The following is a 13,375-nucleotide window of genomic DNA, read 5'->3' as shown; positions in this document are numbered from 1 at the left end:
CGGTGCGACCTTCAGGGCGTGGCGTCACAGTGACGTCACGATACGCAGTAATACGTAACGCGTGATTCCTCGCCCGTGGCTACGGGATTGGTCTGAACGGTTTCACAGGGCCACAGCTTGGGCACGGGGATGCCTGGTGGATTCTTGCGGGTGACTGCCCCGAGCCCTCCGAGTCTCCCATCTCAGCCCGGATTGGGCACGATCCCGCTGAGCTCCCCCGACACCGCTTCTCGGCCGGAGTGCGGCCTCCCCTGATGGCTGCCCTCACTCAAGATGGCGGCTGGCGCCGGAAGCGGAAAGGGGCCGGTGGGCGCGGCCGCACGTGGAGCCGGGTCCAGCATGGCGCGGAGCGGGAGGCTCCGGTCGGGAACCGCGGCCAAGCTGAAGCGCTGGCGGAAGGGCCACAGCAGTGACTCCAACCCCGAGACCCGCCAGCATCGTCTGGCTGCCCGCAGCCGCTTCTGCAGCCGGCCGGCGGGTAAGGGCAGGGGCGGGCGGTAGGGTGCCAGGGTGGGCAGCTCCTGATCTGTGCCCAGCGCTTCCTGGAGGGATGCAGGGACGCAGAGGCTGCGGGGAAACCTTGGGGTCCTCCGAGAGCTGGGGCTGGGGCAGGAAGGATACTGGAGCCGCTGTCAGTTCCAGGGTTAACATGAGTTAACCTCATCGTGACACCGGGCCTCAAAAGCAGAATGGGGCACCGCATGCTGCAGTGCCAGTTGCTCTGCGAGGCTCCCCAAAGCCTATGGCAGTACTTCTGAGTGCTGCTGTGGTATCTGGTGTGGTGAGACACACCAAACTAAACATTCTAACGGGCCAAACAATGGGAAACATAAACCAAAGTGTGCCAGACACTGCGAGAGCATTGGCTGCTCCTGGCCAAGGAGATCTTTCTCCTGCAGATACTGGCTGCTGATGTCTGGGACTCAGAGGGACATGCAGCATCTGTCCTGGCTGACTGGTTGCTAGGGCTTCAGGTGGAAGAAGATTAATAGGGCAAAGTACAAGAAGCACCTCAGTGGTAAAGCCTTGGCACACCAACACGTTTGTATGGACATAGTGCTCTCTTCCATCAGAGATGACTGGACTGTGCTCTGGTTTCTTTGCACAGGAATGAGGAGCTCTTTGTAGTTATTGATGTGCTTTTGCCCGTTGGGACAAAGCAGCACCTGTATTCCACATGCTGGATATGAGCTCCAGCCAAGCCTGTCTGGCTGGGAGGGGAGCATGGGGAATTTCAGGGTGAATGGTGGAGCAATGTGACTTCTCAGTTCTGACACATCTCTCACACCCCCCCAGAGAAAAGCAACTTGACGGTGGATGCGGTGAAGCTGCACAATGAGCTGCAGTCGGGGTCCCTGCGTCTGGAGCGGGCGAGTGACAGTGCTCAGTTCCGTATGGAGGAGGACAGCGCTGAAGAGGCTGCCACAGAGAAGTCCTCTGGCACCTTCCTGAGTGGGCTGAGCGACTGCACTAACATCACCTTCAGCAAGGTGCAGCGCTTCTGGGAATCCAACTCTGCTGCTCACAAAGAGGTATGGACAGGAGCAGGGCTGGGGAATGGGGTGTTTGGTGGAGATGGCCCTCTGGCTGTGAGGTTTAGAGATGCTAACCTGCTTTGCTGGCTGCTCACAGATCTGTGCCGTGCTGGCAGCTGTGACGGAAGTGATCCGCTCCCAGGGAGGCAAGGAGAGCGAGACGGAATACTTTGCTGCACTGGTGAGTGCTGGTTGTGTGGAAGAGGTGCGAGGGGAGCTGCTGCTGGCAGCATGGGTGGGCTCTGAGGAGGGATAGAGAAAGGTGCTGTGCTCATAGCCTGACTGTCTTTGTTCAGCAGAGATGCTGTTGGGCTGCTCCTGGTTTCTTTTTTTCCTCCCCTAGGGTTGGGGAAGGGCTGGCCTGGTGTGAGCCCCTGTGCCCCATCACTTACCCACCTTCTGTTCCCAGATGACCACGCTGGAGGCAGTAGAGTCCCCTGAGTCACTGTCTGCTGTTGCCTACCTGCTTAACCTTGTCCTAAAGCGGTGAGTGTTTGGCAGAGAAGCAGGGAGAGCTACCATACCCCATCATGGAAAAGGGATTGGTGCTGTCCCGTCTCCCGAGGCTGGGGAAGAGACCCAGCTGGGGTGAGCTGGTGATGCAGTCCCCTTTGTGACTGTCACCAGCTATCTGCTCCTCACCCCACTAATATGTCCCCTTCTCTTGGCAGGGTGCCGAGCCCTGTTCTTATTAAAAAGTTCTCAGATGCTTCAAAAGCCTTCATGAGTATTGTGTCCTCACAGGCCTGCAGCAGCTCCACCTCTGCGCTGCGATGGGTGAGTAGCCAAGAGGCAGCCAGCCATGTCAGCTCTGCCCAGGGTCTGCTGAGAGCTGGGGTCAAGGCTGCTGCTGTAGGTGGTGCTGGGTGCTTGGCCTGAGGCCCTTGCAGTGAAAGGGAGATGTCTCTGGGGGGTGATGCTAACGCCCCTGTTGCTCCCTTGTCATAGGTCCTCTCTTGCCTGGCTACACTGCTACGGAAGCAAGACTTGGCAGCCTGGAGCTATCCCATCACCCTGCAGGTCTATCATGGCTTGCTGAGCTTTTGTGTTCATACCAAACCCAAGGTGAGTCCAGTGCTTCTGGCAGGAGATGGTGCTGCTTTCGGGGTTTGTTTCTGGGGATGGCTGTACCCCTGGGTCTGTCGTTTCTGCTCACCTGGGTTCTTCTTCCCCCAGGTGCGGAAAGCAGCGCAGTACGGCGTGTGCTCTGTCCTGAGGGGCAGCGAATTCATGTTTGGTGATGCAGCCCCTGAGCATCACCCTGCAGCACCCTCCACCGCCAAGTTCTGTGTGCAGGAGATTGAAAAAGCTGGAGGTGTGGGGTACTGGGCATGGGGTCTTTAGCTGAGTGTGGGGGCTCTGCCTCTCTGGGAGAATAAGGACTTGGAGGGAAGAGGGGAGGTTGCAGAACACTGGATTGCTGGGGAGGGTATGAGGTATCTTTGGGACACCTATGGTGTTTTGAAGCCTCCTCAGCCATTCTGTTGCTTTCTTGTTCCTGGAAGTCAGGGGAGTGTTCACCCTGATTCTGTGGGTCAGCCCCACTGCTCTCATGGGGGCTTTGCCTTGGGCAGGGTTTGTTGTGGTGTGTCACAGGCTCAGAGGTTCCTCTGCTCCTGTAGGTGCCAAGGAGGCCACCACCACCCTGCATGTCCTTGCCCTGCTGCGAGATGTGCTGCCCTGCTTCCCTGCAGCTGTGGTGAAGACCTGCTGTGAGACCTTGCTCCGAGTCATGACCCTCAGCCATGTGGTGAGTGTTCCCACTCTAGGGATGACAAGGGCAGACCCTTTCCCTGTGGGCTACACTCTGAAAGGAAATGCTCTCAGCTGTCAACTGGGAGCCTGGAAATCAAGGATGTAAATGGAGAAGAGCCCAGGACAGCTTGCTGGCCTGACTGCTGTGGATAGAGGGAGGCTATGCAGATGGGGCATAATTGCAGCAGTGCTGGGTTTTCCAGGGCAGAGCCTGCTTTAGGGTAGGGGGACAGTGGGTTCAAAGCAGAGCCCCTCTCCTGACACAGTGTCCTTTTCGTAGTTGGTGACAGCATGTGCCATGCAAGCTTTCCACAGCCTCTTCAGTGCCCAGACCAGTGTGGCCTGCCTGCCAGCTGAGCTCAATGCCCAGATCATCACTGTGAGTGTGGGGTACCAGTGTGGGGAGGGACAGAGCTGGCAGTTGCACAGCACCCACCCACCTACCCAACCTTCTGCTTCTGCAGGCTCTCTACGACTACGTGCCCAGCACGAGTGACCTGCAGCCACTGCTGACCTGGCTGTCCACGATGGAGCGGGCACACATCAACCTGGGCAGGTGCAGACAGGGGCCATGGCTGGGCAAGGGGAGAGGTGGCTGCTTGATCTCTAATCTGGCCTTTCTTTTCTCTCCAGGCTGCAGAAGGACCTGTGCTGGGCTCACCTGCCCCGGCTCTTCTCTGCTGCCATGAACTGCTTCCTCTCCCCACACTCCCAGGTGGTGTCAGCAGCAGCACAGACCCTGGAGGTACTGCTCCCAGATACCTCTCTCCACTTGTATACCCTGGGCTTTGTGGGGGGCTCTGCCATGGGGCTTGGGGATTGCCAAGGAGTGGTATGCCCCTTTTGAGGCTGGGGGTTCTGTGGTCCAACAAGTGTCTCATTTTTCCTGTTTTCCCTTGCAGACCCTCCTGAGTGAGTGCATTGCTCCCCACATGGAGGACATGGGCACTGTGACTGCCTCTGCCCCAGCCCCTGCTGCCTACCTGTGCAAGATGTTTAGGTGAGGAGCAGTAATGTGGGAGGGGCTGCCCCATGGGTCTGGCTGAGCTCTGATCAGCCTCTGTGCAGTCCTCAGTGAGGTCTGGCAGGCCTGGTAGGCACCCTGAATACTGCTGGTGTGACTGTCTTCTTTCTGCTCCCCAGATCAGTGGAGGAAGGGCTGACATACCGTTTCCATGCAGCGTGGGATCAAGTTCTGAGAGTGCTGGAGATCTTCTTCGAGACATGTGGGAAGCAGTGCCATCCCATCATGAGGAAGGTGAGCCAGGTGGGAGGGCACAGATTCATCCATAGAGGCTGGTGGGGTGGCTGCACTGCTGTCTGGTCTGTGTTGCCCCCTCCAGCTGTGGAGCAGGACCATGCTGTTTGCTCTGCTCTGTTGTCCGTGTGTGGCCAGAGTGTGCACAGCTCTGGGACACTCTGCACAGAGACATGCAGTGCAGCGGGCCTCCCTAGGTGGGCAGAGTGATATGTGCCAGACCTGTGCACGTGGCTCTTGTGTGACTGTCCTGCCCTGTCCTTGCAGTGTCTCCAGTCCTTGTGTGACCTGCGTCTCTCCCCACACTTTCCCTATACGGCTGAAGTGGACCAGGCAGTGGGGGCTGCTGTGAGCACCATGGGTCCCGAGGTACTACTGGAAACTGTGCCCCTGGAGATCAGTGGCAAGGAGTGAGTACAGTCATGGGGAGCAGCTCTGCAGCTGTTATGTTCCCATTCAGTCCCCATACGGTGCTGCAGGTGTGGCTGCTAAGCCTACCTGTGCCCAGGGGCTGATGCTGGCAGTGCCCCACATCCTCCATGCCTTTCCTCCCCAGGGAGACGCTGGATTTCCCCCGCAGCTGGCTGCTGCCAGTGCTGCGGGACAACGTGCAGGGTGCGCAGCTTGGCTTCTTCACCAGTTACTTCTTGCCTTTGGCGGCCGCTCTGAAAAGCAGAGGTGAGGCGAGCAGCATGCTGGGGGTCTCAGCAGGCCCTGGACTGTATTCTGTGGGACCTCCCTTCTCTGCCCTGAGGTGGAGCAAGGCTTTGCAACGTCTTCTGCTCCACTCATCTCCTCTTTTTCTTCTGCAGCCCAGGAGTTTACCCAGGCTGGGAAGAATGTGGAGGCCAAGATCTACGACACGCTGCAGTGGCAGGTAACAAGCAGTGCCTGGGAGCCCTGCCATAGTGTACCCCTGGTACCAGGCTGAGAAGCAGTGACTTGGACAAAGACCGTGGCCTCCTACCTTTTCCTTTGCTTTCCAGGTCTGGACTCTGCTGCCTGGCTTCTGCACCCATCCCACAGATGTGCTGGGGGCCTTCAAGGGGCTGGCCCGCACCCTGGGCATGGCCATCAGTGAGCGCCCAGACCTCCGCCCCACTGTGTGCCAGGCTTTGCGCACCCTCATCCACAAAGGCTGCCAGACAGGTTGGGAGGAAACAGATCCTTGTGGTGGGTTCTTGTCACCTGTGGGAGGGAAAATGCTGATCTGTAGCCCCCGTCATTCTTTCCCTAGATGCGGAGCGGGCAGAAGTGGGTCGCTTTGCCAAAAATTTCCTGCCCATCCTGTTCAACGTGTACAGCCAACCTGAGGAGGATGGGGGCACAAGCGCTCAGCGCCGCTCTGTGCTAGACACTGTCCGTGCTTACCTGACCATCACGGATCCTCAGGTGAGGGGCTTGTGGGGCACTGGGGCAAGCTGTCCTGGCTCGAGCTGGCATCTTCCAGCCAGTCCCAGTCTGATGGGGCTTTGGTGCAGGTGTGATTGAAGAGGATGGGGAGAAGGACTCTGACCAGAGTGCAGCCCTTCCTTCCCTCATCAGCAGGGAAACCTTTCTGGTCCACAGTCTGGGATTTCCCAGTTTTGCAGTCACATCTGGCCCATCATGCACAAGCTCTTCATTAATTTGTCCAGGTCTTTTTGGACTCACTGGTGGTTCTGGTCTCCACAAACTCCTGTGGCAAGTTGTTTGCCAGGTGGATTACAAACTCTTGTAAAAGCACTCACTTCAATCAGTTCTGATCCTGCTGTCTATGCCTCCCGTGCAGATGGTGTGTGGATTCCTGGAGAAAGCCAGTGCAAAGCTGACCAGTGCTGAGAGTTCCGAGTTCACCAGGTAACACCTGGGAGCTGGTGTTAATGGGCAAAATTCCTGGAGTGCTCCTGGTGAGCAGCACTAGGGCATTGTCCTGCGTGGGCTTTGCCACCATTGTGCACTTGATGTGACTCGCAGCTGGTGTCTCACCTGGTGATGTGATGCCACAGTTAACAGCTGCAGCTGTGTGTCCTCTGCTGCAGACTCTCCATCCTGGACCTGATAGTGGCAATGGCACCCTATGCTGATGAGCAGACCCTGGACTCCCTATACTGTACCATCCAGCCTTCCCTCCAGGTGAGTTGGACTCTCGGACCCCAGCCTGAGTGGTGCAGGGGCTGCAGTGGGGCACCTTCTGCTTGCTGCCAGCTTGGACCCACACTCTAGGGACCGAGTAGCTGCTACAGGGGATAGGTCTCTGCTGGGTGGTGTGGGGTGCTGGCGTCCCTTCAGACACCATGGTGAGGGGCTGCCTTGACAGTGGGAGCATGTTGTCTGTCCCTGCAGAGCAAAGAGCGCAGCATGCAGAAGAAGGCGTATCGTGTGCTGGAGGAGGTGTGTGCTGCTCCCCATGCTCCCTGCCAGGCCTTTGTCCGCTCCCACCTCCAGGACCTGCAGGCAGCGCTGCTGGACTCACTCAAGAGTGCAGCATCCCCGGCCAAGAGGGTGAGACCAAGAGCTGTGGAGATCAGCCATTGCTGGAAGGGAAGGGATGGGGTGGGCAGCAGGGGTAACCAGGTGTGTGTCCATGAGTGTACCAGTGCTGGTCTGTTTCTTTTTCCAGCCCCGGCTGAAATGCCTGTTCCACATTGTGAAGCAGCTATCTGCAGAGCATGAGCCTTTTGTTACTGCCCTGGTCCCAGAGGTGAGCATGGTCCGTGGGAGGAACTGGCTGGTTCTGCCTGTGGTAGTGGCAGCAGTGGTGACATGCCTGTGCTCCTCCAGGTCATCCTATGCACCAAGGAGGTGTCAGTGGGGGCCCGCAAGAACGCCTTCATGCTGCTCGTGGAGATGGGGCATGCTTTCATCCGCTTTGGACCCACCCCTGAAGGTGAGCTTCTGTTCTACTTGCTCAGCCCCACGGCCACTCTGGCCCCAGGGAGATCAGACCCGTGCTGAGCATTCTGCTGAAATGGTCCAGGGATCTGCTGGACACAGAGCGAGTTGGGGCCTGAGTCATCTCCCTCTTGCAGAGGCTATGCAGCGGTTCCTGCTCCTGATCTACGTGGGGCTCACTGGCTCAGTCACCATGATCAGCTGCACCGTGCTGGCACTGACCCGCCTGTTCTTTGAGTTCAAAGGTGAGCAGGAGCAGGAGGGCTGGGGGGACGAGGCAGAGCCCTTTGGCCAAGGTGGGTGCTAGGAGGAAGCCAACTGTGGCTGAGTCCCACCATGGTTGCAGATCACCTGGAGTTCAGTGTGGTGGAGCAGCTCCTGCAGAACATCTGCCTGTTGCTGGCCTCCCGCACACGGGATGTGGTCAAGGCAGCCTTGGGATTCCTGAAGGTCACACTGCTTCTGGTGGACACCAAACTCCTGGCCAAGCATGTCCAGACAATGGTGAGATCATGCACAGGTACCTTGAGGAGGGTGGTGGGGCAGAGCTGTGTCTGCCTTGGGCAGACAGGAGCATCTCCAGCTGCATTCTACCTGGGAGCCAAGGAAACAACTTGATCTCAGTGACAGTGGGGAGACCCTTCTGAATCCTGGCATAAATGTGCCAGAAAAGCTCCATGAGCTAGCACTGCCAAGCATGGAGACCTCCCCATGGCCTTACCTGGGGCAGGCATAAAGAAATGGCAGCAGGGTGAACAAAGTGGCCATGCAGATAAAGGTTGGGAGGCTGGGTGCCCAAGGCAGGAGTGCTTTGATCTTGAGAGTCTCTGTCCTGACAGCTGGAGGCTGTGGGGAACCTTTCAGATGACATGAGACGCCACTTCCGTATGAAGCTGCGAAACCTCTTCATCAAATTCATCCGCAAGTTTGGGTGAGCCAGGGTCTCCTGGGGTGGCGAGGGAGCTGTCTGGGAAACAGTGCAGGAGAAGGTGGGTGCTGACTGCTGTCTGTGTGATTTCTCAGCTTTGAGCTGGTGAAGGGGCTGCTGCCAGCAGAGTACCATAAGGTGCTGGTGAACATCCGCAAGGCGGAATCCCGGAGCCGTAAGCAGCGTGCCCTGAAGAAGGCAGCTGCGGGTATGGATGAGGAGGAGGCACCACCACCACAGCCCAGAGGAGACAGGTGAACACGGGCTCAGGGTGAAGAAAGAGCAGCCCCCACAGGGGGCTTGGCACTGGATCTGCTCAGCTGGTGCTTGTAGAGATGCTGGAGACATTTCCAGGGCTGCTCTGCATTGTGGGGCAGGCTGCACCCCTGGGCTTACTCCATTTTCCATCATCCTTTCCACCTTTTGAGCAGTATGGAGGAGATCCTGGCTGACTCAGAGGATGAAGAGGAGGAAGAGGAGGAACGGCATCGGAGCAAGGAGTGGAGGAAGCAAGCACGGCAGAAGGGCCAGGCATGGCTCAAGGAAGGGGAAGATGATGAGCCCCTCAACTTCTTGGACCCCAATGTGTCCCAGCGGGTGCTGGGTAAGGAGTGGAGCTTCAGATGAGGCTAGGGTGGGATGGATGGGGCAGGGGCTGCTGCAATGCACAGGGGCCCTGGGAGTACAGGTGCCCCCAGAGTTAGATCCTTCTTCAGGCTCTGACCCATTTCTCTGTGAGCAGCCACCAAGCCAGGCCCCAAGCGGTCCAGAGGAGTGAGCCATGATTTCCAGATGTCTGAGGATGGACGCCTGATCATCCATGAAGAGGAAGAGGAGCTGGATGATGATGAAGCCAAAGGTACTACGTGGGCTGACAGGGGCCACTCTAGACTTGCTTGGGATCTCTGAATGATTTCTATCCTGCCACCTGCATGTGGGATCTTGTGGGGGAAGTGGCAGGAATTGGCATGGTCTTGTCACACCCAGTGGCTCTCTTCTGGGTCGCTGCCCAGGAGAAGCAGTCACCTACATCATCAGAATGGTGCTGGTTCAGCAGAGGCACCCTGCTACTGCAACCCCCTCCAGGGGCTAGCACAGTACCAGGGCTCTTCCATGCCCTCATCACACTCTGACCTTCTTATCCTGTACCACAGGAGCAGACGAGGAGATGGCAGATGTGCTGCAAGATGTGGGACTCCGCAGTGTGAGTATGGGGCTCAGGGTCCTGAGGAGATGCTGGGGGTTTACCCTTGGCAAACCACTGTGCCTTGGCAGGTGCAGCTCTGCCCAGGAGGCCAGTGGGGACACCAGGCAATTGCCAGCTGCTTGCAGGGGTGCAGGAAGTTGCCTGGGATAGGGATGTGCTGTCTGGAAAGTTTCTGGGTGCCCATGCAAGGAAACAGGAGGTTGGGGGTGGATGAGAGGGCAGAACTGTAGGCACAAGCCAGCTGCAGGGTTCCTGCTGCCTTTTTCTGCAGAAGAAGAGTCAGAAGCGTCGGTTCAGAGAGGACCCAGATGATGAGGAAGCTGAGGCTGGAACCTATTCTCAGTATAAAGGTAAGTCCTCTGCTTGTGCCCAGTCTGGGGCTCCCCAGAGGGCCAGAACCATGTACCCATCTTGCTGTGCTTCTGCAGCACAGCTGAAGCAAAGATCACAGGATCAAAGACTGGGTCAGGTTGGAAGGGATCAGTGTGTCATCCGGTCCAACCTCTCTGCTCAAACAGTGTCATCCCAGAGCACATAGCACATGACTGTATACAGATGGTTCCTGAATATCTCTATTGTAGGGGACTCCAGAATGCCTCTCTGGGCTGTCTGTTCCAGTCCACTGTCACCCACACAGCAAAGAAATTCTTCTCATGCTCAGGTGGAACTTCCTGTGCATCAGTTTCTGCTACTGCCTCTTGTCCTACTGCCCAACAGCACCAAGCAGAGCCTGGTGCCATCCTCTTGACACCCTCACTTCAGATACTTACAGACATTGATGAGGTCCCCTTCTAAGTGCCTCCATTCCAGGCTGAACAGGCCCAGGTCACAGCCTTTCCTCATAAGAGAGATGCTCCAGTCCCTTAATCATTCTCCATGAGCTCCATGTGTCTCTTGTACTGAGGAGCCTAGAAGTGGACACAACATTCCATGTGCATCCTCCCTAGGACTGAGTTAGAGGGGAAGGATCCCTTTCCTTGACCTGCTGGCAACGCTCTTCCTAAATGCACCTCAGGACACCACTGGCCTTCCTGGCTGTGAGGGCACTGCTGGTGCATGAGCAACTTGTTTTCCACCAGGACCCCCAGGTCCTTCTCTGCCGAGCTGATTTCCAGCAGGTTGGCCCCCAGTCTGAACTGGTGCCTGAGGTTCTGGGTTTATTCATCCCCAGGTGCATTTGCCTTCATTAATTTCAGACAGTTCTTTGAAAGAGTTGGAATTTCCACAGCCTAAAACTGGGCAGAGGGAGGCCTAAGACCTCCTTCCAACACACATTCTCTTTTCCAGCTGGAGGCTCTGGGATCCATCGTCCGCTGAAGAAGGAGCCAGCCTTTGGTGCAGAGTATAGATCCAAGGTGAGGCACTCGTGGGGTTTCAGGGTTTGTGTGGGGGGATGCTTGGACTTTGCTGGGGCAGGAAGCACCATTTATATTGGGAGTCTGGTCCAGTAGTACCAAGGTTGGAGGGTGTCTCTGCTCCAAGAGGAGTTGCCAAACACCGAGTCTCTCTGAACACTGCCAGCCCATCTTAAAGTTCCTGTCCTATCCTTGCCATGGACAGTTCCTGCTCACTGCTCAGAGCAGGTGTCTGTAGCATCCTGCTGTTGGGAAATCAGCTCCCAGGGCAGTGTGCTCAGCTGGAAGCCACTGCAACACAGTCTTTGGGATAGCAGGGTTGCACTGGAATGGGATACATGTGTTTTCCTTGGTGCTGCATCTTCTCCCATGTTGCTGTCTTCCACAGAAAGGTAAAGGTGACGTGAAGAAGAAGGGCCAACTTGACCCCTATGCCTACATCCCCCTGAACAGAGCTAAACTCAACAGAAGGTGAGGCTAACCAGGAAGGGCACAGGGGTGGGAATGGGTTTGATCCTGCTTTTTGTTAGGGCTTTTTGGTGGGTTTGGGAGCTCCCTGTCATCTGCTGTGCCACTCCTTGTGGAGTCTGGAGCAGCATCCCCATGCATTAGGTGTGCCCAGTGCCTGCACCAAACCAGTTTCCTGTCTTTGCTCCCTCCAGGAAGCGGGCGAAGATGCAGGGGCAGTTCAAAGGCCTGATGAAGGGAGCCCAGCGCGGGGCCAAGGCCGGCCGCAGGAACCGTCTGAAGTCCCAGCGCTCCTGAGGACACTCAGGTGCTGGACCTGCCCCTGCCCAAGGACACAGCATCGTGTTAGTGGAACAGCTGGGTGTCCTCTCAGAGGTGACCTCCATTTGTTTGAGACTCCCTGGGAAGTCACTTTGATGTACTATGGACTGATGGCCCTTCTGTGCCCGGAGAAACATGCTGGGTTGCCTGGTACAGGCATGGGTGTGTGTGTGAGAGAGCAAGTAATATGTAAAGAATTCTCTGTATTGATAAATACCCTCTGTTCTTATCCAGCACAGATGCCTCCTCTCCTCTTGCATATCTGGCATGCCTTCTATCCATGTGCAGCGAGTCTCTTTGCTGCTGCAGGGCTGTGTCCTGCAGGGGTCTTACCAGCATCAGCCTGGACCTGGAACCAGAGCTCTTTCTGACACATTGGGCTTTCCTGGAGGCTGCCAGAAGCAGCACTGTGGCACAGAGCAGTGGGGCACATGTGCAGTAGGGCTGAGGCATGGAGCTGGCCATAGAACAAAGCTGGGGATGATGTAGTCCTTACAACCAGCTTTCTTTAACAAACTCCTTGGCAGGCTCTTCTGCTCAAGACCGTGGCCAGGGAATCTGTGCCATGCTGAAAGTGTCTGCCATTTGGCCACTGGACACTTTTTCCATATCAGCCATGCCTGATGGCGGGGCAGGAACAGTTCACTGCAAATTTCTTCAAACTGGCTGGAAAACTGCTACAGCAAACCTCTGTGCCTTGCCATTTCTCTTACCTTTGAGAGCTGAAAGAACTTTTTTCTCTGGCCACCTTGTGCCAGCTAGACCTAAGCAGCATGAGGAATCCTGAACCTTTTTAGCTGCTCAGCCCTGTCGCATTGGCCCAAGCATCAAGTTTTGCCCAGCTACTTCTACGCCGAGCACAAAAGATGGTGTTTGGCCAAAGTGAACTGAAGAGGGCTGAGGGTAGTCGTTACAGGTCCCATTGCTCACACTGCAAAAAACACGTGTTGGTGAATGTAGCTGGCTTTCCCTTCCTCTTCCATATTAAAAAGCCTTCAGCCCTTTGTAATTTCCTATTGTGGCTGCTTACATGCTGGAATTGCAACGCTTCTCAGTTCTCTAATAAGCTAAAGGGATTGTGCTTGTTCAGCCTCTTACTGCAGGCTTCTTTCTGGAGGCTGCAAATCCAGTTTTGTGGCTTTCTTATGCTTGTTTGTTTTTTTTTTTTCCAAGATCCTTTTAAAAGCCTGGGATGGAGGAGGAGCTCTTGTACTGATACTGGTCCTGCCTTGTCAGGAATGCTATTCCCTTTGTGCTTTTCCTAACAGGGCTCTCAGTGGGACCCTTCAGCCCTAGGACCATGTTGAGGTGCTGCTGCTTGTCCTTCCAGAAGGGAGCTCACAGCCTGGCCTATGAGACAGGCTTCTCCACCCATCTTCCTCTGCTGCCTGCAGCCTGGGCCTGATGCTCTCCCCTTCCCTGAGAGCAGGACAGGGGGAGACAGGCAGCAGTCACCTGAGACACCAACACCTGTAACCTGTGGCTCTAGGCCCAGCAGAGCTATCTGTCTTCCTGCTTTCCCTTCTCTCCTTGGAGACAGAGCCCGAAGAAGGCTGTAGCTAATTTATTTGGGAGCTCCAGCTATTGTTCTTCATTTGCATGTTGTTGCTTAATTTAGTGCATGCCTTCATGGAGCAGAGGAGTTTTATTAGCACAGAGGATGGTGCTAATAAA

At 56.3% G+C, this 13,375-nt stretch overlaps 1 protein-coding gene across 1 annotated transcript; it reads left to right on the top strand.

Moving 5' to 3' along the window:
• Nucleotides 1–9: 9 nt before the first annotated feature.
• On the top strand, nt 10–12,710 carry RRP12 (ribosomal RNA processing 12 homolog). Its single transcript, XM_033066082.1, has 34 exons — nt 10–478; nt 1,297–1,532; nt 1,633–1,716; nt 1,945–2,021; nt 2,207–2,312; nt 2,484–2,600; nt 2,712–2,850; nt 3,158–3,285; nt 3,571–3,669; nt 3,755–3,846; nt 3,924–4,035; nt 4,193–4,290; nt 4,434–4,548; nt 4,816–4,958; nt 5,105–5,226; nt 5,361–5,425; nt 5,535–5,697; nt 5,786–5,940; nt 6,320–6,387; nt 6,570–6,663; nt 6,874–7,032; nt 7,151–7,231; nt 7,312–7,417; nt 7,560–7,667; nt 7,769–7,926; nt 8,262–8,353; nt 8,446–8,604; nt 8,782–8,954; nt 9,093–9,209; nt 9,505–9,554; nt 9,829–9,907; nt 10,845–10,912; nt 11,301–11,383; nt 11,575–12,710. The coding sequence occupies exons 1-34, from the start codon at nt 274–276 to the stop codon at nt 11,675–11,677; spliced, it is 3,954 nt and encodes a 1,317-aa protein (XP_032921973.1). The 5' UTR covers nt 10–273; the 3' UTR covers nt 11,678–12,710.
• The last annotated feature ends 665 nt before the right edge of the window (nt 12,711–13,375 follow it).

The sequence above is a fragment of the Catharus ustulatus genome, chromosome 8 (assembly GCF_009819885.2).
Source record: "Catharus ustulatus isolate bCatUst1 chromosome 8, bCatUst1.pri.v2, whole genome shotgun sequence".
In the NCBI taxonomy this organism is placed as follows: domain Eukaryota; kingdom Metazoa; phylum Chordata; class Aves; order Passeriformes; family Turdidae; genus Catharus; species Catharus ustulatus.
This window is presented reverse-complemented; position numbering and strand designations above follow the sequence as displayed.

Bases quoted from the DNA above. Each gene is read 5' to 3' on its own strand.
- RRP12 (XM_033066082.1), top strand. From the start codon at position 274: ATGGCGGCTGGCGCCGGAAGCGGAAAGGGGCCGGTGGGCGCGGCCGCA. The intron at 2,022-2,206 runs GTGAGTGTTTGG...TTCTCTTGGCAG, and splicing joins CTTAACCTTGTCCTAAAGCG to GGTGCCGAGCCCTGTTCTTA. The intron at 4,549-4,815 runs GTGAGCCAGGTG...CTGTCCTTGCAG, and splicing joins GCCATCCCATCATGAGGAAG to TGTCTCCAGTCCTTGTGTGA.